Below are 25138 nucleotides of genomic sequence, written 5' to 3' on the forward strand. Positions count from 1 at the left end.
ATAAGACACAGTATATAAAAGAAAACAAAGTTTTAAAGTGTTTGTTTTATCGACACCACAAGAACACATTGATTTATTAATCGTCAACTACTGAATGTTAAACATTTGGTAATTTTGACGTATAGTTTTCGAGAGGAAACTGGCTGGAACGGGAAATAGCCCAATGGGTCCACCGATGAGGATCGATCCTAGACCGACCGCACAACAGGCGAGCGCTTTACCACTGGACTACGTTACACCTCGACACCACTAGAGCACATTCATTTGTTAATCAACGGCAACTGGATTTCAAACATTTTGTAATTCTGGCATGCAGCCTTAGAGGAAACCTGCTACATTTTTCCATTAGCAGCAAGGAGTCTTTTATATGCATTTCCCCTTAGTAAAGATAGCACAGACCGCGGCATTTGATAATACCAGTCGTGGAGCATTGGTTTGAGCGGGGGCGGGGGGGGGGGGAGTCTAATAAACGGGGAAAAGACAGAGGAGGTTCGATCCTTCGACGAATTGGTCTCAGGCGAGCGCTGTATCGAGCTAAATTCCAACCACATTGGGATATAAGCACAAAAGTATATTTATCCTGTTTTTCATATGTCGTTGAATAATGGTTCTAATTGTATTATAGTTCTGTTCTGTTCTGTTCCGCACACCGATGATTAAAACAGGCCCTACCTAAATCCGCGTCTCGTTCAGTATCCACGGTTCCATGGCATATATATATATGGTATTGCTATTAACATAACTATTCCTCGTTCCAGCCAGTGCACCACGACTGGTATATCAAAGGTCGTGGTATGTGCTATCCTGTCTGTGGGATGGTGCATATAAAATGAAATTTTTTTAGTGGATTTTCCCTCTGTAACTGTCAAAAATGACCATATGTTTGACATCCAATAGCCGATGATTAATAAATCAATATGTTCTAGTGGTGTCGTTAAACAAAACAACTTTTTTTATCTTCTTTTTTTTTGCTATTAACATATTGATCATAGAGGCCTCCCAATGTTGTGCGGGACGTACCGCAATGGTAAAGCGCTCGCCTGATGTGCGGTCGGTTTAGGATCGATCCCCGTCGGTGGGCCCTTGGGGCTATTTCTCGTTCCAGCCAGTGCACCACGACTGGTATATCAACAGCTGTGGCATGTGCTATTCTGACTGTAGGATGGTGCATATAAAAGGTCTCTTGCTATTAATGGAAAATTTTTAGCGGGTTTCATCTCTAAAACTATATATGTCAAAATTACCAAATGTTTGGACATCCAATAGCCCATGATTAATAAATCAATGTGCTCTAGTGGTGTCGTTAAACAAAATAAACTTTAACTTTAGAGGCCAATGCAGCAAAGAATGCCCCATCCCCCACTTTCAGTACCACCCCCTATCGACGCCCTGGACATATTTATATATGTCACTAGAGATATACTGATGAATTCGCTTTTCGTAACATTCCATTCAACATACTCCAACATGTACATTTCGACAGTGATAAATTCTATTAACCGAATCCTACAATGGACAGGATTTTTACTAACCAGATTTACAGGAATTGTCTGGGATTCCTTCAAAACGAACATTCCCCAGCCATGGGGAATATTCCCTTTGGGAAATATCACCGAGTTCGTGCGCGTGTTTGGACCAAACGCGCATGCCTGGCTCTTGAAAAGACACCGCCAGTATGGACCGGTCTATCAGTTCAAGAGTCTCGCTAAACGGATGGTGTTTGTGTTCAAACTGCGATACTTGTTGAACATTCGCAAAGCAGAAGGCCGATATCCGGAACACTTTGAGTTCAAACATCTCAGGTTATACCGCCAACAGAGGGCGCTGCCTTTTGGACTTCTCGTCAGGTAAGGGATTAATTTCACATTGGATGCAGCACGGCTAGAGAAAATGAAAATACATTGTACTTTATTTCATGAAGGAACGAAGGAACTGTTTTATTTAACGACGCACTCAACACATTTTATTCACGGTTATATAGCGTCAGACATATGGTTAAGGACCACACAGATATTGAGAGAAAGAAAGACATGTTTTATTTAACGACGCACTCAACACATTTTATTTACGGTTATATGGCGGCAGACATATGGTTAAGGACCACACAGATATTAAGAGAGGAAACCCGCTGTCGTCACTTCATGGGCTACTCTTTTCGATTAGCAGTAAGGGATCTTTTATATGCACCATCCCACAGACTAGCACCTACCACCGCCTTTTATATACCAGTCGTGGTGCACTGGCTGAAATAGCCTAATGGGTCCATCGACGGGGATCGATCCTAGACCGATTATTCCATGAGATCTTAAACTTAAAACGTTTAGAGTTTTTAACGACACCACTAGAGCACATTGATTTATTACTCATCGGCTATTGGTTGTCAAACATTTGATAATTTTGACATATAGTCTTAGAGAGGAAACCCGCTATATTTCTCCATTAGTTGCAAGGGATCTTTTATATGCACCATCCCACAGACAGGATAGTACATATAGGGTGTATACTACCAAATCAAATCCCATAGACGACAATAGTAACATATGTGGCTAAAACTATATAAATATGAATACTACCACCCATCACCCTTAAAGGGAATAAATAAAACATTGGGGGTCAAGCTGCTCATTTCTGAGATAACTGGTAGCGTCTAAGACTACCCTAGTTCCGCACAAAAGGCAACTTCACACAATGGTACTAGATAAAATAAAATTGCATTAATTTTTTCCAATATTGTTTTTTTACAACCAACACACAGGACTTGTGTTTCCTTCTCTATCAAAAGTTCGGTGCACCTCGAACCCAGGACCGTGGTATGTACTAACCAGTCTGTGGGATACTGCATATAAAAGATCCCTTGTTACTAATGGAAACGTGTGTGTGTGTGTGTGTGTGTGTGTGTGTGTGTGTGTGTCCGTTTGTGTGTGTGCGTGTGTGTCCGTGTGTATGTATGTGTGTATTGTATGTGTGTGTCAGTCTGTGTATGTTTGTGCGTAAGTGTGTATTGTGCGTGTGTCTGTCTGTATGTGTGTGTGTGTGTGTGTGTGTGTTTGCGTGTGTTCAATCTGATTATAATTAGTTCTACTGGTCTACCAGTAGATCTAACAGCATTGCGTGGGCTCCCATGTCCAGGTGACATTTCATCTATAAATAATAATTTAAATATCGACCAATCATACTTCGCCTTTTATAGCGTTATTCGGGAGCATACACATTCTACAAATATCGGGCGAGACTGTTTATGCAATAGGCGAAGTTGCCGGTCTATTTCAACATTAAAAAACAGGGGAAAAAGTGCAGTAATAAACTCTGAATTGTATACTAGTATAAACAGATTTTATGGCTGTACCATCACATTTTTTTGTTTTGTTTTTCGTCTTGAAACGAATTTTATATAAAATTTTATATTGAAATTAGTTTTCGGCATACTTCGTAATTCACTCGAATCATTTCGTATACCCTCGGCATAATCCGGAATGTTTCAAATTCTTTTCAAATCACTGGCATGATTTTGCAAGTAAGGTTTTGATTGGTCGAGTGAAAGGTCATCTGGACATGAGCTCCAACGGGGTGCTGTTAGATCCACAGGTAATAGTAATTATCCAGTGGAGCTAATTTTGCGTGTGTGTTGTGTTGTGTTGTGTTGTGTTGTGTTGTGTATGTGCGTGTGAGAGAGAGATGGTTGATTTACCTGTTGTTGTAGTTATTAGTCTGTGAATTGTGTTTCAGTAATGGTAAAGAGTGGGGTCGGCAGAGAAAGTGCATCGGAAGAGTGATGCTAGGACAGAGTTCCGTAAACAAGTACTACACGGAAATAGAGGAGGTAAGATTAACCATATGATTTACACATAAAATTACCACACATAGGCACTGTTTTAAGAGAGAGAGAGAGAGAGAGAGAGAGAGAGAGAGAGAGAGAGAGAGAGAGAGAGAGGGGGGGATGAGATGGGAAGAGGGAATTTCGCTGCCGTATAGACGGTTTCTGTCCATTAAAAACAACAACAACAAACAAAAACCAACGACACACGTCGTCAAGTGATATTACATTTTACTGGTTTTCTTTCAGACTGCGATGGAAGCCATTCACAGTCTCGGTCAGAGGGCGGACAAAGAGTTTGAGATAGATGACGTAATCAGCTCCTATGTTCTACAAGGTAGGCTGGAAGTATAAACGACAATAACAAATCCCAGTCCCTCTCTTTTCCCATCACCTCTGTTTGTCTTTTCTCATCACCTCTGTTTGTCTTTTCCCATCACCTCTGTTTGTCTTTTCTCAGCACCTCTGTTTGTCTTTTCTCATCACCTCTGTTTGTCTTTTCCCATCACCTCTGTTTGTCTTTTCCCATCACCTCTGTTTGTCTTTTCTCATCACCTCTGTTTGTCTTTTCTCAGCACCTCTGTTTGTCTTTTCCCATCACCTCTGTTTGTCTTTTCCCATCACCTCTGTTTGTCTTTTCTCATCACCCCTGTTTGTCTTTTCCCATCACCTCTGTTTGTTCTCATCACCTCTGTTTGTCTTTTCCCATCACCTCTGTTTGTCTTTTCTCAGCACCTCTGTTTGTCTTTTCTCATCACCTCTGTTTGTCTTTTCTCAGCACCTTTGTTTGTCTTTTCTCAGCACCTCTGTTTGTCTTTTCTCAGCACCTCTGTTTGTCTTTTCTCAGCACCTCTGTTTGTCTTTTCCCATCACCTCTGTTTGTCTTTTCCCATCACCTCTGTTTGTCTTTTCCCATCACCTCTGTTTGTCTTTTCTCATCACCTCTGTTTGTCTTTTCCCATCACCTCTGTTTGTCTTTTCTCAGCACCTCTGTTTGTCTTTTCTCATCACCTCTGTTTGTCTTTTCCCATCACCTCTGTTTGTCTTTTCTCATCACCTCTGTTTGTCTTTTCCCATCACCTCTGTTTGTCTTTTCTCATCACCTCTGTTTGTCTTTTCCCATCACCTCTGTTTGTCTTTTCTCATCACCTCTGTTTGTCTTTTCCCATCACCTCTGTTTGTCTTTTCCCATCACCTCTGTTTGTCTTTTCCCATCACCTCTGTTTGTCTTTTCTCAGCACCTCTGTTTGTCTTTTCCCATCACCTCTTTTTGTCTTTTCCCATCACCTCTGTTTGTCTTTTCTCATCACCTCTGTTTGTCTTTTCCCATCACCTCTGTTTGTCTTTTCTCAGCACCTCTGTTTGTCTTTTCTCATCACCTCTGTTTGTCTTTTCCCATCACCTCTGTCTTTTCTCATCACCTCTGTTTGTCTTTTCTCAGCACCTCTGTTTGTCTTTTCCCATCACCTCTGTTTGTCTTTTCTCAGCACCTCTTTTCTCAGCACCTCTGTTTGTCTTTTCTCAGCACCTCTGTTTGTCTTTTCTCATCACCTCTGTTTGTCTTTTCCCATCACCTCTGTCTTTTCTCATCACCTCTGTTTGTCTTTTCTCATCACCTCTGTCTTTTCTCATCACCTCTGTTTGCCTTTTGTCATGACCTCTGTTTGTCGTTTCCCATAACCGCTGTTGTCTTTTTGTCCCATGACCGCCGTTGATTGAAAACATATTTTATTGCACAATGAACAAAAGGTTTGGACATAAATGTAGTAACTTACAAGGCCCTCTCAAGCTTTTTCTTTTTACAATGTGCTGGAGTGTTGGTACACATACCTTCCTTTCTTCTGCATTTTTCAGCCATGTCGCGGGTGTTGCTGGGGATCGAGGGAAACTTACCGCAAGAGTTGATGGAGATAATCGAGATAGCTGGGTATGTGTTACCTGACTAAGGCTTTTTGTAGGTATCTTAAATCTTCAATAGATATGTGAAAACAAAACTGGTTTCCATAAACTCTGTCAGGGATGCAGAACAGGATTTCACCCCTTATGTTCGTGACGACCGACGCAGGCTAAAGGCTCATATAGACTGGATTCGGCGTTTTAAAAATCGAAATACATTGCACATTAGTTTCAACGAGAGCGTCTAGACTGGATGTGTGCAATGCATGCGTCTGCAAAACGCATGGCGTCAGTCGTAATGAAATAATCGTATGTGGTGTATAAGCGGTAATTTGAAACGTACAGCTTCAGTCAAATTACAAAGGCTACAGATTTATACGTATACCTGTTGATTCTGCATTTCTTGTTTTAAATTTAATTTCATTTTTGTTAATTTTGTTTAATTTAACTTAATTTAATTTAATTTATTAATTTAATTTAATTTTGTTTTGTTTTTTTCTTTGACAATGTTTTACGAAGCGATTTTAGCGCTAGGCTAAGATCACCTTTAGTGCATAGCTGCTCGAAATAGCGGCCTGCAAAGACAGAAAAAAAGCAGTCCATTCTATAGACCTACGTATCAGGTGAAATGGAAATTCACCTGCTCAAACTACTGTAGTATCGCAGACCGTTTGTCAAGTGTTTGTATGATTATCTCCCCTGTTATCTGTAGCTCGTCAATCTCTTATATTGCGGGGAGGGACGTAGCCCAGTGGTAAAGAGTTCGCTTGATGCGCGGTCGGTCTGGGATCGATCCCGGTCGGTGGGCCCATTGGGCTATTTCTCATCTCAGCCGGTGCACTACGACTGGTATATCAAATACCGTGGTATATGCTATCCTGTCTGTGGGGAAGTGCATATAAAAGATCTAATGGGGGAAAATGTACCGGGTTTCCTCTCTAAGACTATGTCAAAATTACCAAGTGTTTGACATCCAATAGCCGATGATTAATAACTCAATGTGCTCTAGTGGTGTCGATAAACAAAACAAAGAAACTGCTACATTTTAATTCCATAATGTTCTAACATATACCACAGAGGACCTTGTTGTCGAAACCCATCCATCGCCCCATATTGTCTTATTTCCAGCAGGCCTTGTTATTGTCGAAACCCTTCCATCACCCCTATATTGTCTTATTTCCAGCAGGCCTTGTTATTGTCGAAACCCTTCCATCACCCCTATATTGTCTTATTTCCAGCAGGCCTTGTTATTGTCGAAACCCTTCCATCACCCCTATATTGTCTTATTTCCAGCAGGCCTTGTTATTGTCGAAACCCTTCCACCACCCCATATTGTCTTATTTCCAGCAGGCCTTGTTATTGTCGAAACCCTTCCACCACCCTATATTGTCTTATTTCCAGCAGGCTTTGTTATTGTCGAAACCCTTCCACCACCCTATATTGTCTTATTTCCAGCAGGCCTTGTTATTGTCCAAACCCTTCCATCACTCTATATTGTCTTATTTCCAGCAGGCCTTGTTATTGTCCAAACCCTTCCATCACCCCTATATTGTCTTATTTCCAGCAGGCCTTGTTGTTGTCCAAACCCTTCCATCACTCTATATTGTCTTATTTCCAGCAGGCCTTGTTATTGTCCAAACCCTTCCATCACCCTATATTGTCTTATTTCCAGCAGGTCTTGTTATTGTCGAAACCCTTTCACCTCCCCTATATTGTCTTATTTCCAGGAGGCCTTGTTGTTGTCCAAACCCTTTCACCTCCCCTATATTGTCTTATTTCCAGCAGGCCTTGTTGTTGTCCAAACCCTTCCATCACTCTATATTGTCTTATTTCCAGCAGGCCTTGTTATTGTCCAAACCCTTCCATCACCCTATATTGTCTTATTTCCAGCAGGTCTTGTTATTGTCGAAACCCTTCCATCACCCTATATTGTCTTATTTCCAGGAGGCCTTGTTGTTGTCCAAACCCTTTCACCTCCCCTATATTGTCTTATTTCCAGCAGGCCTTGTTGTTGTCCAAACCCTTCCATCACCCTGTATTGTCTTATTTCCAGCAGGCCTTGTTGTTGTCCAAACCCTTCCACCACCCCTATATTGTCTTATTTCCAGCAGGCCTTGTTGTTGTCCAAACCCTTCCACCACCCCTATATTGTCTTATTTCTAGCAGGCCTGGTTATTGTCGAAACCCTTCCACCACCCCTATATTGTCTTATTTCCAGCAGGCCTTGTTATTGTCGAAACCCTTCCACCACCCCTATATTGTCTTATTTCCAGCAGGCCTTGTTATTGTCGAAACCCTTCCACCACCCCTATATTGTCTTATTTCCAGCAGGCCTTGTTATTGTCGAAACCCTTCCACCACCCCTATATTGTCTTATTTCCAGCAGGCCTTGTTATTGTCGAAACCCTTCCACCACCCCTATATTGTCTTATTTCCAGCAGGCCTTGTGATTGTCGAAACCCTTCCACCACCCCTATATTCTTTTATTTCCAGCAGGCCTTGTCATTGTCGAAACCCTTCCAACACCCCTATATTCTCTTATTTCCAGCAGGCCTTGTCATTGTCGAAACCCTTCCACCACCCCTATATTCTCTTATTTCCAGCAGGCCTTGTCATTGTCGAAACCCTTCCACCACCCCACTTTCATCAACCTTCCACCACCCTATATTGTCTTATTTCCAGCAGGCCTTGTTATTGTCCAAACCCTTCCACCACCCCATATTGTCTTATTTCCAGCAGGCCTTGTTATTGTCCAAACACTTTCATTACCCTTCCACCAACCTATATTGTCTTATTTCCAGCAGGCCTTGTTATTGTCGAAACCCTTCCATCACCCCTATATTGTCTTATTTCCAGCAGGCCTTGTTATTGTCCAAACCCTTACATCACCCCTATATTGTCTTATTTCCAGCAGGCCTTGTTATTGTCCAAACCCTTCCATCACCCCTATATTGTCTTATTTCCAGCAGGCCTTGTTATTGTCGAAACCCTTCCACCACCCTATATTCTCTTATTTCCAGCAGGCCTTGTTATTGTCCAAACCCTTCCACCACCCTATATTGTCTTATTTCCAGCAGGCCTTGTTTTCTTAGCAGGAGGGGCGGGACGTAGCCCATTGGTAAAGCGCTCGCTCGATGCGCGGTCGGTCTGGGATCGATCCCCGTCGGTGGGCCCATTGGGCTATTTCTCGTCCCAGCCAGTGCACCACGACTTGTATATCAAAGGCCGTGGTATGTGCTATCTTGTCTGTGGGATAGTGCATATAAAAGATCCCTTGCTGCTAATCGAAAAGAGTAGCCCACGAAGTGGCGACAGCGGGTTTCCTCTCCCAATATCTGTGTTGTCCTTAACCATATGTCCGACGCCATATAACCGTAAGTAAAATGTGTTGGGTGCGTCGTTAAATAAAACATTTCTTTCTTAACATGACGTGTGTCCTTTGGCCTGCTATTTTAAAAATAAAATAACAGCAGGCCTATATTTTACTTCCTATTTCGAGCCCTGTTAACTTATCTTTTTTACTTTTCATTATTTATTTTTAGAAACAATTTTTCTGATGCCAAGACATTACTCTCTCTTCCTACATTTCTCTTCCCTCTACTACCGGCCTGGAAGAGACACAGCGCACGATGGGATAGGTTACTGCAAATCAGTAAGTGTATGTCTGGCTTAGACTTCCTACGTTTCCCTTCCTACCTTTCTCTTCCCTCTACTACCTGCCTGGAAGATACGCGGTGCATGATGGGATAGGTTACTGGAAATCAGTAAGTGTGTCTGACTTAGACTTTCTACATTTCTCTTCCCTCTACTACCAACATAGAAGAAACGCGGTGCATGATGGGATAGGTTACAGGAAATCAGTAAGTGTGTGTCTGACTTAGACTTCCTACATTTCTCTTCCCTCTACTACCTGCCTGGAAGATACACGGTGCACTATGGGATAGGTTACTGCAAATCAGTAAGTGTATGTCTGACTAAAAGTTCCTACATTTCTCTTCCCTCTACTACCTGTCAGGAAGATACGCGATGCATGATGGGTAGGTTACTGCAAATCAATAAGTGTGTGTCTGACTTAGACTTCCTACATTTCTCTTCCCTCTGCTTCCGGTCTAACAAAGTATTACCTGAACAATTTGATGTCATCAGCCATCTTCAATATTTGAATTATGGCAATGGTCCATAATTCAAAAACTAAAATTGCCGCGAGTGTTGACTTGGATTTCACTCCATCATGGTTCAGTTAAGGTGATGCGATAGCTAGATTTGGTTTCCAACAATTAATGTAATTTTATTTATTATCCATTTTTAGAGAAATAAGGTCCTTAAATCCGTGACAGTATGCCTTTAATTATGGAAAGATTATGCATGTGATCGATTAATTTGTAGTTATTTACTACAAACAAATGTGAAAATAATGAAATACCTTTAAGACCACTAGTAAAACCTGAGCTCATCATCATCATATATGGGTATGGGTAACTATATTTACGTGCCCCTATCCACGAAGGTTCAGGCACGCCCACTGCGGAATTAGCCTCTGACTTCGCCAGTGACTGACTCCGGAGCAGGGGGGGGGGGGGGGGGGGGGGGGGGTGTAAGTTTGAAGTGGGCGGAATTTGGAAAAAAGCCATTTAGTAAGCGCGGACCGACTAGCAGACACTTCATAAACAAGAAGTAACACCGAGTGGGAGCCGTGTTCTGATTGGCTGAATTTCGATTCCTCGGTGAAGCCTGTTTTTTACCTAAGTCTACAAAGAGTACTGTATACCGATACATGTCTGGACTCTAAAATTTTAGCCAAAAATGGTTAAGACTGCTCGGCCGAAAAGTTTTAAGGTGATTTTGAGCAATTGAACGGGCGCCAAAACAAAATGCGTTAGACTATTTATAAAAAAATAAACATAAAAATTTTGAACTGCATTCCAAAACATTTAAAGTCTAACTAGCCCAAAAAAGGAGGTTACTCACGGAGGAAAGGAGGTTGGCGTCTAGGGGGATCCGATGAATCCGGTGATCTCAAGCTGCGGGAGGAACTGCCGGTAGTCGGAGTCTGCTAACTCCTTGGTGATGGAACGGTAGTGATTCCCCGCGATGGTTTTAAGAACACGATGTAGTGTCGGGTTGTCCATCTCCAAGAATAGCACACCTTGGCTGAATATTCCGCTCCGGCAGATGGTGACGCAAACTGCGTCGTGTCTCTCCCGCGTCTTGAGTCGATGTACCGCGAACTCCCCCTCGTCTGGATTGTCTGGCAATGGATTGTAGGAAAGGGCCTTGGGTCTGCTGATGAGTAGACGTTCATCCCGGATGTTGTTCTTAACCAGTTGTTGGTAACGCTGGGGGAGACGGCTGGCCTGCAGTGACCACTGCTCCACTGGTTGTTCGTGTGTCTCCGGCGGTTGAGAGGGGCGGCTCGGCTTGGCTGGTATGGCACTCGGGGGAGTGGTCGCCTTCCTCTTGACAACGGCCACCTTCCGGGCCTGCGCCTCAACGGGTGTCGCCAGTATAATCGGCGACAAGTCCGAAAGCGCTTCCGTAGGAATTGGTGCAGGTGGCCGGTTGTACGGTGTGACGCAGATTTCCGTGTCAAACTCCGTCTCCGGCTCTTCCGTTGGCATAGAAGCTTGAACATCCGGGGCCGGAACCTCTTCTGCTCTTGTCTTCTTGCTCGGGTGAGCGGTGTTCGGCGGTCGAACAGAAGGAGTCGCCGCCGGCGGTTTAGCCACCGGTTTTGACCCCCCCTGCGCCGCCGCTGGCACACGTCTCCTCTTCCTCCATCTTCCTTTCTTTTGAATCCGGTCTCCGTACACCAAGGTCACGGTTGCCCGTGACCCGGTGTACGAGACTCGATACTCCAACAGCATTCCATACGTCTTCATCAGTTCCCCCAGGTGGGGGGGCAGATCGAGAGAACAAGGACTAACGTCCGTCTTCATCGTTGAGAAATATTGGAAATGTCATCATATATGTTTTAGCTGAAGATTACATCGCGAGGTTCAGACAGGACACACCAAGAGGCGGCAGGAAGCCAAGTGTATTGTGGGAGCTGATCTGTAACTCTGAGTTGACTGTTCAGGAAACACACATAAACATCACTGACCTACTTCTGGCGAGCATAGATACGGTAAAAAAAAAAAAGGACTGACTATAGTGGTTGCCAGTAAGAAAGGGTTGACGATAGTGGTTTGTCAGTAAGAAAGGGTTGACGATAGTGGTTGTCAGTAAGAAAGGGTTGACGATAGTGGTTATCGGTAAGAAAGGGTTGACGATAGTGGTTGTCAGTAAGAAAGGGTTGACGATAGTGGTTGTCAGTAAGAAAGGGTTGACGACAGTGGTTATCGGTAAGAAAGGGTTGACATTAGTGGTTGCCAGTAAGAAAGGGTTGACGATAGTGGTTGCCAGTAAGAAAAGGTTGACGATAGTGGTTGTCGGTAAGAAAGGGTTGACGATAGCGGTTGCCAGTAAGAAAGAATTGACGATAGCTGTTGCCAGTAAGAAAGGGTTGACGATAGTGGTTGTCGGTAAGAAAGGGTTGACGACAGTGGTTGTCGGTAAGAAAGGGTTGACGATAGTGGTTGTCGGTAAGAAAGGGATGACGATAGTGGTTGTCAGTAAGAAAGGACTGACGATAGTGGTTGTCAGTAAGAAAGGGCTGACGATAGTGGTTGCCAGTAAGAAAGAGTTGACGATAGTGGTTGTGGTTGCCAGTAAGAAAGAGTTGACGATAGTGGTTGTGGTTGCCAGTAAGAAAGGGTTGATGATAGTGGTTGCCAGTATGAAAGGACTGATTTGCCAGTAAGAAAGGGCTGGTTATAGTGGTTGCCAGTAAGAAAGAGATAACGATAGTGGTTGTGGTTGCCAGTAAGAAAGGGCTGACGATAGTGGTTGTGGTTGTCAGTAAGAATAGGTTGTTGATAGTGATTGGCAGTAACATAGGGCTGACGTCCCAACCAGTCCCAATCAGTACATTTTGTCAGAATATTGAGGTTACCAGTACGAAGTCGGTGGGGCCATTGGTCTAGTTCTAGTTCCAATCAGCGCACCACGACTGGTATATTAAAGGCCGTGGTACGTGCTGTTTTGTTTTTGGGATGGTGCGTATCCCTTGCTACTAAAGGAAAAATGTAGCAGGTTTCCTCTCTAAGACTGTATGTCAGAATTACCAAACTGTTTGACATCCAGTAGCCGATGATTAATAAATCAATGTGCTTTAGTGGTGTCGTTAAACAAAACAAACGTTAACGCATACGAATACGAATACGAACGTACGTGCTGAACAATGATCATACTAACACAAATAAAGTATCATATATAGAGAGTACTGAACGAGCTTGCTTGTCATACCATTTTTATGAAATGAGTGAACAGTTTTGGTATTTGACGAGCTTACGAGTTTCATAAAATAGTATGACAGGCAAGCTACTTTAGTATTTTATTTACAAGCCGCAACGCAGAAGTAAGTAGATGTCGGGACCTATACGCGTTATTTTTCTGCGAATTGAGTTAGCAAGTGATCTACGTCACGCTCACCTCACGCTAACAGGGTTGTACCCTGATCAAATCATGGGGTGGGGGGTGGGGTGGGGGGTGGGGTGGGAGAGGCACTACTTTGTATAAACAAATGAAAAACTATACAAATTAAACCCTGATATGTGTATGCTATTTTCTGGAGTAAAACAAAAGAGGAAAAAAAGTGAGATTCTCGGGGGGGGGGGGAGGGGGGGCGCAACTGCCTTCCCTCTCCCCTCCCCACCCACCCACCCACCCTCCGGAAGGTACGGCCCTGGCCAATATTACACTAGTTAGATACTGAGCGATTGTTATGACATCAGCAATATCTTACATTGGTGCATAATAACAAAATGATATTTATTAAAGACCACAAGCACCATGTTATGGGTACTGCACGAAATATCCCGGCATCCCTCAGTAGAGCGGAAGTTGAGGGAGGAAATCGACCATGTGACCGGAAATCGGCATGCCATCACCCTTAATGACCTTCAGAATCTAGTGTTCCTGCGATCAGTTCTCAAAGAATCACAGCGGTAAGTCATGTTTTAAAACTATGTCTGGCGCCGATCGGGAATCCAATGGGGTGGGCCATAGCTGGAACAGAAATGTTTTATTTAACGACGCACTCAACACATTTTATTTACTGTTATATGGCGTAAAACATATGGTGAAGGACCACACAGATAATGAGAGATGAAACCCGCTGTTGCCACTTCATGGGCTACTCTTTTCGATTAGCAGCAAACGATCTTTTATATGCACCATTCCAGACAGGGTAGTACATACCACGGCCTTTGATATACCAGTCGTGGTGCACTGGCAGGAACGAGAAATAGTCTAATGGGCCCACCGACGGGGATCGATTCCGCACCGACCGAGCATCGAGTGAGCGTTGTAACACTAGTCCACGTCCCGCCCATGGGCCATAGCTGGAGGACTGGAGGTGTCCAGCACACTAATGGGTCAGGCGGTATGCTGAAACAATGAGGCAAAAATCTTCCGAGTATTTAGTGGTTTTGAATCCTCCCAGGATAACAATTATTGTAATGTCCTTCTCTGACTATGTCTGTCTGTTTGGTTCTCGCTCTCTCTTTCTTTCTGTAGTACTGTCATTAACAGCTGCTGTAGAGTTGACAATATTCAGAAATGTATTTCAAGTTATTTTAATGTATTTAAACTTAACATTTGAACAGTGGTTTTAAGCTGAAATATTTTGAGGTCTGCATGTTTGTACTTAATTTGGTCGTGATTATCTGGGACATATCTATTTTGGGCACAACATTTTAATGTCTCAACTTTGATGCAATCTAAAGTCCTGCCTGAGTGGGCAGGTGTAAGGCCACTACACTAACCTACCCCCTCCCCCCCCCCCCCCCTCTCTGTCTGTCTGTCTGTCTGTCTGTCTGTCTCTCTCTCTCTCTCTCTCTCTCTCTCTCTCTCTCTCTCTCTCTCTCTCTCTGATCGATCCCCATTGGTGGGCCCACTGGGTAGCGGGTTTCCTCTCTAAGACTATATATCAAAATTACCAAATGTGTGACGTCCAATAGCCGATGATTAATAAATCAATGTGCTCTAGTGGTGTCGTTAAACAAAACAAACAAACCCTCGCTACGTGTCTCATTTTCGCTGTCTGTCTGTCTGGCTCTTTCCCTACCTCTCTCTCTCGTTTGCTTTTTCGCTGCGTGTATGCGCCCGCTTGTGTGTGTATATTATGCGTGTGTTTGTGTAAATCTGAATAATAGTATTGTGTGCTTCACTCAAGCGTACGTCTCTACAGTATATATTATATATATCAAGTGTACGTTTCTTTATAGTGTATAATAGTATATGCTTGCCTGTATTTACTGAATTATATGTAATTATTTTTAGACTGCACCCTGTAGCATTCTTTGCAAGTCGATATATCCAAGAAGACATGAGTGTTGACAACATCCACATTGGGAGAGGTGTAAGTTCTGGTTTTGTGAAGCTTCATTCAATAGACTTCTTTCTCATACCACTGCGCATGTGCCCGTTGCGGAGTTACTCGAGGACGCAAACCGCGAGATCTCGCCAAAATAGACCTACCTACAAATTGGGGGGGGGGGGGGGGGGGGGGGGCAAAAGCAATGAGAGGCCACGACCATTGTTCAATTATTACCTGTTCCAATCGCATATGTAGCCAATGGATATCGGAAACGTTTCTGGGTAATAGGCAGCCAACATAACATCTGTAGGGCATACTCATCGTGTAGCTTTTGACGCACTGTTTAAAAACTAATACTACTACTACTATTACTACTGCTATTACTGCTACTACTATTACTACTGCTATTACTACTACTACTATTACTACTGCTATTACTACTACTATTACTGCTACTACTACTACTACTACTATTACTGCTACTACTATTACTGCTACTACATACTGCTGCTGCTGCTGCTGCTACTACTACAGATACCACTGCTATTGATTACTACTATTACTGCTACTAGATACTTCTGTTGCTACTGCTACCACTGCTATTGATTACTACTATTACTGCTGTTGCCACTGCTATTACACATACTGCTGCTGCTGCTGCTACTACAGATACCACTGCTATTGCTTACTACTATTACTGCTACTACAGATACTGCTGCTGCTGCTGCTGCTGGTGGTGGTGCTACTACTACTACTACTGCTGCTACTACTACTACTGCTGCTGCTGCTACTACTGAGAATGCTGCTGCTGCTTCTAATGCTATTACTACTGAGAATGCTACTATTACTGCTGTTAATGCTACTACTACTACTACTACTACTGCTGCTGCTGTTGCCGCTGCTGCTACTACTAATGCTGCTGCTACTACTACTACTACTCCTACTACCACTGCTACTCCTACTACCACTGCTACTGCTAGTAGTAGTAGTACTACTACTGCTTCTCATTCCACTACTACTGATAATGCTACTACTACTGCTGCTCATGCTACTACTACTGCTGCTAATGTTACTACTACTGCTGATAATGCTACTACTACTGCTCATGCTACTACTACTGCTGCTAATGCTACTATTACTGTTGCTAATGCTACTGCTACTACTACTGCTCATGCTACTACTACTGCTTACTACTGCTAATGCTACTACTACTGCTCATGCTACTACTACTGCTGATAATGCTACTACTACTGCTCATGCTACTACTACTGATAATGCTACTACTACTGCTGCTAATGCTACTATTATTGCTGCTAATGCTACTACTACTGCTCATGCTACTACTACTACTGATAATGCTACTACTACTGCTCATGCTACTACTACTGCTGCTAATGCTACTACTACTGCTGCTAATGCTACTACTACTGCTCATGCTACTACTACTGCTGCTAATGCTACTACTACTGCTGCTATGCTACTACTACTGCTCATGCTACTACTACTGCTGATAATGCTACTACTACTGCTCATGCTACTACTACTACTGATAATGCTACTACTACTGCTCATACTACTACTACTGCTGCTAATACTACTACTACTACTGCTGCTGCTAATGCTATTACTACTGCTGCTACTGCTGCTAATGCTACTACTACTACTTCTGCTAATGCTACTACTACTGCTGCTAATGCTACTACTACTGCTCATGCTACTACTACTGATAATGCTACTACTACTGCTGCTAATGCTACTACTACTGCTGCTAATGCTACTACTACTGCTGCTAATGCTACTACTACTGCTGCTAATGCTACTACTACTGCTGCTAATGCTACTACTACTACTACTACTGCTGCTAATGCTACTACTACTGCTTATGCTACTACTACTGCTGCTAATGCTACTATTACTGCTGCTAATGCTACTACTACTGCTCATGATACTACTACTACTGATAATGCTGCTAATGCTACTACTACTGCTGCTAATGCTACTACTACTGCTGCTAATGCTACTACTACTGCTCATGCTACTACTACTGCTGCTAATGCTACTACTACTGCTGCTAATGCTACTACTACTGCTCATGCTACTACTACTGCTGCTAATGCTACTACTACTGCTGCTAATGCTACTACTACTGCTCATGCTACTACTACTGCTGCTAATGCTACTACTACTGTTGCTAATGCTACTACTACTGCTGCTAATGCTACTACTACTGCTCATGCTACTACTACTGATAATGCTACTACTACTGCTCATGCTACTACTACTGCTGCTAATGCTACTACTACTGCTGCTAATGCTACTACTACTGCTCATGCTACTACTACTGCTGCTAATGCTACTACTACTGCTGCTAATGCTACTACTACTACTGCTGCTAATGCTACTACTACTGCTCATGCTACTACTACTGCTGCTAATGCTACTACTACTGCTGCTAATGCTACTACTACTGCTGCTAATGCTACTACTACTGCTGCTAATGCTACTACTACTGCTCATGCTACTACTACTGCTGCTAATGCTACTACTACTGCTGCTAATGCTACTACTACTACTGCTGCTAATGCTACTACTACTGCTGCTCATGCTACTACTACTGCTGCTCATGCTACTACTACTGCTGCTAATGCTACTACTACTGCTGCTAATGCTACTACTACTACTGCTGCTAATGCTACTACTACTGCTCATGCTACTACTACTGCTGCTAATGCTACTACTACTGCTGCTAATGCTACTACTACTACTGCTGCTAATGCTACTACTACTGCTGCTCATGCTACTACTACTGCTGATAATGCTACTACTACTGCTGCTAATGCTACTACTACTGCTGTTAATGCTACTACTACTGCTCATGCTACTACTACTGATAATGCTACTACTACTGCTGCTAGTGCTACTACTACTGCTGCTGCTAATGCTACTACTACTGCTGCTAATGCTACTACTACTACTACTGCTGCTGCTAATGCTACTACTACTGCTGCTAATGCTACTACTACTGCTGCTAATGCTACTACTACTGCTGCTCATGCTACTACTACTACTGCTCATGCTACTATTACTGCTGCTAATGCTACTACTACTGCTGCTGCTAATGCTACTACTACTGCTGCTGCTACTACTACTGCTGCTAATGCTAAAGCTACGACTACTATTGCTAGTGCTACTACTGCAGCTGCTACTACTACTATTAAAACTACTACTACTACTACTACTACTACTACTACTACTACTAGATCTATATTTTATGTGTGTATATTTTTAGTCGCACGTCGCAGCGTCAATGTATGTGATTGGACGAAATGAGAACATGTTTGACGAATCGAATTCGTTCAAACCGGAAAGATGGCTGACCAACTCACCAGAACTGGACGATTTCTACAACCATGTTCCGTTCGGATTTGGAAAACGGATGTGTATTGGTAGGTCTAAAATGTACACACATTTTCCCTTCTTCTGCCGCATTTCCTTTCTGTCCTTAGAATTGCATCTCATTTCGTTTTGATTTGGCAGCTCCTCCTATTTCTCAACATCTTTCTCTGTCCACCTCCTCATCCTAGCCCTTGACTCTCTAACCGCGACAGGTGCTTGTCTCTTGTGACCGTCCATGCCACACACCTGTCATTTCCCATCAGCTTTTAGCAGTAGTTACTTCTGGCATTGTTAAGAGGTACTTGTAACCACCTACTATACGCCACTATTACCGGCGGTCGTTAGTTAGTGCCGTGGGTCAAACCAGGATTATTAGTGGCAGAGGACGAAAATGCCAGGTGGGTGCAGGGAAGTACACAGAGACTGCACTCGTAGAGGTAACTGAGACAGGTAGGTGATGATGTGGGCAGCTCAGAAGACAGAGAAGGAGGATACGTACGCATATTTTAGGGAACATCTTGTTGTTCCAGCCAAAAGAGATGGAGCTAGTAACAGGATGAGAACATAAAAATTATATAAAGAGAATACATAACTAGAAGCATAGTTATTACATTGCATACATCCAAAACATCACAAACAATTTACTAACCTATGTCTCAGTAATCACAAGCATAAAGTTGAGACTGGAAGATACAAAAAACCCTTTACCCCTAGAGAAGAACGATTATGTAATCAGTGCAATTTGATTGAATATCACACAACATAATATGTGTGAAACATAATACTCCACGCTCTAAATTATATGAATATTTAGCAGGTATTCCCCGTTAGTTTAATGTCTAGTGCCTGGTGTACCCGGTTATTTTAATGTCTAGTGCCTGGTATTCTCGGTTATTTCAATGTCTAGTGTCTGGTATTCACGGTTATTTCAATGTCTAGTGCCTGGTATTCATGGTTATTTCAATGTCTAGTGCCTGGTATTCTCGGTTATTTCAATGTCTAGTGTCTGGTATTCACGGTTATTTCAATGTCTAGTGCCTGGTATTCACGTTTATTTCAATGTCTAGTGACTGGTATTCACGTTTATTTTAATGTCCATTGTCTGGTATTCCCTGTTATTTCAATGTCTAGTGTCTGGTATTCTCGGTTATTTCAATGTCTAGTGCCTGGTATTCTCGGTTATTTCAATGTCTAGTGCCTGGTATTCTCGGTTATTTCAATGTCTAGTGCCTGGTATTCTCGGTTATTTCAATGTTTAGTGCCTGGTATTCACGGTTATTTCAATGTCTAGTGCCTGGTATTCTCGGTTATTTCAATGTCTAGTGCCTGGTATTCACGGTTATTTCAATGTCTAGTGCCTGGTATTCGTGGTTATTTCAATGTCTAGTGCCTGGTATTCTCGGTTATTTCAATGTCTAGTGCCTGGTATTCACGGTTATTTCAATGTCTAGTGTCTGGTATTCGCGGTTATTTCAATGTCTAGTGTCTGGTATACACGGTTATTTCAATGTCTAGTGCCTGGTATTCGTGGTTATTTCAATGTCTACTGCCTGGTATTCTCGGTTATTTCAATGTCTAGTGCCTGGTATTCACGGTTATTTCAATGTCTAGTGTCTGGTATTCGCGGTTATTTCAATGTCTAGTGTCTGGTATACACGGTTATTTCAATGTCTAGTGCCTGGTATTCGCGGTTATTTCAATGTCTAGTGCCTGGTATTCACGGTTATTTCAATGTCTAGTGACTGGTATTCACGTTTATTTTAATGTCCATTGTCTGGTATTCCCTGTTATTTCAATGTCTAGTGTCTGGTATTCTCGGTTATTTCAATGTCTAGTGCCTGGTATTCTCGGTTATTTCAATGTCTAGTGCCTGGTATTCTCGGTTATTTCAATGTCTAGTGCCTGGTATTCTCGGTTATTTCAATGTTTAGTGCCTGGTATTCACGGTTATTTCAATGTCTAGTGCCTGGTATTCTCGGTTATTTCAATGTCTAGTGCCTGGTATTCACGGTTATTTCAATGTCTAGTGCCTGGTATTCGTGGTTATTTCAATGTCTAGTGCCTGGTATTCTCGGTTATTTCAATGTCTAGTGCCTGGTATTCACGGTTATTTCAATGTCTAGTGTCTGGTATTCGCGGTTATTTCAATGTCTAGTGTCTGGTATACACGGTTATTTCAATGTCTAGTGCCTGGTATTCGTGGTTATTTCAATGTCTAGTGCCTGGTATTCACGTTTATTTCAATGTCTAGTGACTGGTATTCACGTTTATTTTAATGTCCATTGTCTGGTATTCCCTGTTATTTCAATGTCTAGTGTCTGGTATTCTCGGTTATTTCAATGTCTAGTGCCTGGTATTCTCGGTTATTTCAATGTCTAGTGCCTGGTATTCTCGGTTATTTCAATGTTTAGTGTCTGGTATTCGCGGTTATTTCAATGTCTAGTGCCTGGTATCCACGGTTATTTCAATGTCTAGTGTCTGGTATTCTCGGTTATTTCAATGTCTAGTGCCTGGTATTCACGGTTATTTCAATGTCTAGTGTCTGGTACACACGGTTATTTCAATGCCTAGTGTCTGGTACACACGGTTACTTCAATGTCTAGTGCTTGTTATTCGTGGTTATTTCAATGTCTAGTGCCTGGTATTCTCGGTTATTTCAATGTGTAGTGCCTGGTATTCTCGGTTATTTCAATGTCTAGTGTCTGGTATTCTCGGTTATTTCAATGTCTAGTGTCTGGTACACACGGTTATTTCAATGTCTAGTGCCTGGTATTCTCGGTTATTTCAATGTCTAGTGCCTGGTATTCTCGGTTATTTCAATGTCTAGTGCCTGGTATTCTCGGTTATTTCAATGTCTAGTGTCTGGTACTCACGGTTATTTCAATGTCTAGTGCCTGGTATTCTCGGTTATTTCAATGTCTAGTACCTGGTATTCTCGGTTATTTCAATGTCTAGTGCCTGGTATTCTTGGTTATTTCAATGTTTAGTGTCTGGTATTCTCGGTTATTTCAATGTCTAGTGCCTGGTATTCACGGTTATTTCAATGTCTAGTGTCTGGTATTATTGCTTATTTCAATGTCTAGTGCCTGGTATTCTCGGTTATTTCAATGTCTAGTGCCTGGTATTCTCGGTTATTTCAATGTTTAGTGCCTGGTATTCACGGTTATTTCAATGTCTAGTGTCTGGTACACACCGTTATTTCCATGTCTAGTGTCTGGTATTCGCGGTTATTTCAATGTCTACTGCCTGGTATCCACGGTTATTTCAATGTCTAGTGCCTGGTATCCACGGTTATTTCAATGTCTAGTACCTGGTATTCTCGGTTATTTCAATGTCTAGTGCCTGGTATTCACGGTTATTTCAATGTCTAGTGTCTGGTACACACGGTTATTTCAATGTCTAGTGTCTGGTACACACCGTTATTTCCATGTCTAGTGTCTGGTATTCGCGGTTATTTCAATGTCTAGTGCCTGGTATCCACGGTTATTTCAATGTCTAGTGCCTGGTATCCACGGTTATTTCAATGTCTAGTACCTGGTATTCTCGGTTATTTCAATGTCTAGTGCCTGGTATTCACGGTTATTTCAATGTCTAGTGTCTGGTACACACGGTTATTTCAATGCCTAGTGTCTGGTACACACGGTTATTTCAATGCCTAGTGCCTGGTACTCTCGGTTATTTCAATGTCTAGTGCCTGGTATTCTCGGTTATTTCAATGTCTAGTGCCTGGTATTCTCGGTTATTTCAATGTCTAGTGTCTGGTATTCTCGGTTATTTTAATGTCTAGTGCCTGGTATTCTCGGTTATTCCAATGTCTAGTGCCTGGTATTCACGGTTATTCCAATGTCTAGTGCCTGGTATTCACGGTTATTTCAATGTCTAGTGCCTGGTATTCACGGTTATTTCAATGTCTAGTGCCTGGTATTCACGGTTATTTCAATGTCTAGTGTCTGGTACACACGGTTATTTCAATGCCTAGTGTCTGGTACACACGTTTATTTCAATGTCTAGTGCCTGGTATTCTCGGTTATTTCAATGTCTAGTGCCTGGTATTCACGGTTATTTCAATGTCTAGTGCCTGGTATTCACGGTTATTTCAATGTCTAGTGCCTGGTATTCTCGGTTATTTCAATGTCTAGTGCCTGGTATGCATGGTTATTTCAATGTCTAGTGCCTGGTATTCTCGGTTATTTCAATGTCTAGTGTCTGGTATTCACGGTTATTTCAATGTCTAGTGACTGGTATTCACGTTTATTTCAATGTCCATTGTCTGGTATTCCCTGTTATTTCAATGTCTAGTGTCTGGTATTCTCGCTTATTTCAATGTCTAGTGCCTGGTATTCACGGTTATTTCAATGTCTACTGTCTGGTATTATTGGTTATTTCAATGTCTAGTGCCTGGTATTCACGGTTATTTCAATGTCTAGTGCCTGGTATTCTCGGTTATTTCAATGTCTAGTGCCTGGTATGCATGGTTATTTCAATGTCTAGTGCCTGGTATTCTCGGTTATTTCAATGTCTAGTGTCTGGTATTCACGGTTATTTCAATGTCTAGTGACTGGTATTCACGTTTATTTCAATGTCCATTGTCTGGTATTCCCTGTTATTTCAATGTCTAGTGTCTGGTATTCTCGCTTATTTCAATGTCTAGTGCCTGGTATTCACGGTTATTTCAATGTCTACTGTCTGGTATTATTGGTTATTTCAATGTCTAGTGCCTGGTATTCACGGTTATTTCAATGTCTAGTGCCTGGTATTCTCGGTTATTTCAATGTTTAGTGCCTGGTATTCTCAGTTATTTCAATGTTTAGTGCCTGGTATTCACGGTTATTTCAATGTCTAGTGTCTGGTACACACGGTTATTTCCATGCCTAGTGTCTGGTATTCGCGGTTATTTCAATGTCTAGTGCCTGGTATCCACGGTTATTTCAATGTCTAGTGTCTGGTATTCTCGGTTATTTCAATGTCTAGTGCCTGGTATTCACGGTTATTTCAATGTCTAGTGTCTGGTACACACGGTTATTTCAATGCCTCACGGTTATTTCAATGTCTAGTGCCTGTTATTCACGGTTATTTCAATGTCTAGTGCCTGGTATTCTCGGTTATTTCAATGTCTAGTGCCTGGTATTCTCGGTTATTTCAATGTCTAGTGTCTGGTATTCACGGTTATTTCAATGTCTAGTGCCTGGTATTCTCGGTTATTTCAATGTCTAGTGCCTGGTATTCTCGGTTATTTCAATGTCTAGTGCCTGGTATTCTCGGTTATTTCAATGTCTAGTGTCTGGTACTGGTACACATTCTCGGTTATTTCAATGTCTAGTGCCTGGTATTCTCGGTTATTTCAATGTCTAGTGCCTGGTATTCACGGTTATTTCAATGTCTAGTGCCTGGTATTCTTGGTTATTTCAATGTCTAGTGCCTGGTATTCACGGTTATTTCAATGTCTAGTGCCTGGTCGGTTATTTCAAGTGTCTGGTACGGTTATTTCAATGTCTAGTGCCTGGTATTTCGGTTAATGTCTAGTGCCTGGTATTCACGGTTATTTCAATGTCTAGTGCCTGGTATTCTAGTGTCGGTTATTTCAATGTCTAGTGCCTGGTATTCAATGTCTAGTGTTATTTCAATGTCTAGTGTCTGGTATTCTCGGTTATTTTAATGTCTAGTGCCTGGTATTCTCGGTTATTTCAATGTCTAGTGCCTGGTATTCACGGTTATTCCAATGTCTAGTGCCTGGTATTCACGGTTATTCAATGTCTAGTGCCTGGTATTCACGGTTATTTCAATGTCTAGTGCCTGGTATTCACGGTTATTTCAATGTCTAGTGTCTGGTATTCACGGTTACACACTGGTACACACGGTTATTTCAATGTCTAGTGCCTGGTATTCTCGGTTATTTCAATGTCTAGTGCCTGGTATTCACGGTTATTTCAATGTCTAGTGCCTGGTATTCACGGTTATTTCAATGTCTAGTGCCTGGTATTCTCGGTTATTTTAATGTCTAGTGCCTGGTATTCTCGGTTATTTCAATGTCTAGTGCCTGGTATTCTCGGTTATTTTAATGTCTAGTGCCTGGTATTCTCGGTTATTTCAATGTCTAGTGCCTGGTATTCACGGTTATTCCAATGTCTAGTGCCTGGTATTCACTGTTATTTTAATGTCTGTTTTAGGAAAACGTATTGCTGAAACAGTCATCCTGACTTTTCTATATAACGTAAGTACTTTTGACCAAAAATTTGTAAAAAATTTTATATATATATATATATATATATATATATATATATATATATATAAGAAAGCAAACACAAAACTGAAAACAAATTCAAACATAAAAAAATAAACCCGGAAAATAAAACTACAAATCAGAAACCAAATTCCACAGCTTCATTATTCTTATTAATCTCTATTAATACTTATGTTCGTACTTATATCCAATTATGGTTCAATCACGCTGTCCTGCGCAAACACCTCAGATAGAAGTCGGCGTAATGCTCTTACAGTTACATGGACAGACTTCTTTCATGCCCCCTTCACATACACGGATTTTTCTTACGAGTCCTTACGGATCGCACAAATTCACGGATCCTTACGATTTGGCCACTTTTACAACCGATTTA

The 25138-nt window shown here is 42.1% G+C and overlaps 1 protein-coding gene across 1 annotated transcript in view; it reads left to right on the forward strand.

Moving 5' to 3' along the window:
• The first annotated feature begins 1467 nt into the window (after nucleotides 1-1467).
• LOC121373112 (cholesterol side-chain cleavage enzyme, mitochondrial-like) overlaps nucleotides 1468-25138 on the forward strand; it is a 31963-nt gene continuing 8292 nt past the window's right edge. The window contains exons 1-10 of the mRNA XM_041499561.1: nucleotides 1468-1847; nucleotides 3727-3820; nucleotides 4064-4151; nucleotides 5669-5741; nucleotides 9253-9362; nucleotides 11686-11834; nucleotides 13589-13755; nucleotides 15092-15170; nucleotides 18418-18574; nucleotides 24692-24735. Coding sequence (XP_041355495.1) covers nucleotides 1468-1847; nucleotides 3727-3820; nucleotides 4064-4151; nucleotides 5669-5741; nucleotides 9253-9362; nucleotides 11686-11834; nucleotides 13589-13755; nucleotides 15092-15170; nucleotides 18418-18574; nucleotides 24692-24735 — 1341 coding nt within the window. The remainder of the gene's footprint in view (nucleotides 1848-3726; nucleotides 3821-4063; nucleotides 4152-5668; nucleotides 5742-9252; nucleotides 9363-11685; nucleotides 11835-13588; nucleotides 13756-15091; nucleotides 15171-18417; nucleotides 18575-24691; nucleotides 24736-25138) is intronic.

This window comes from Gigantopelta aegis, chromosome 5 (genome assembly GCF_016097555.1).
Source record: "Gigantopelta aegis isolate Gae_Host chromosome 5, Gae_host_genome, whole genome shotgun sequence".
Lineage (NCBI taxonomy): Eukaryota > Metazoa > Mollusca > Gastropoda > Neomphalida > Peltospiridae > Gigantopelta > Gigantopelta aegis.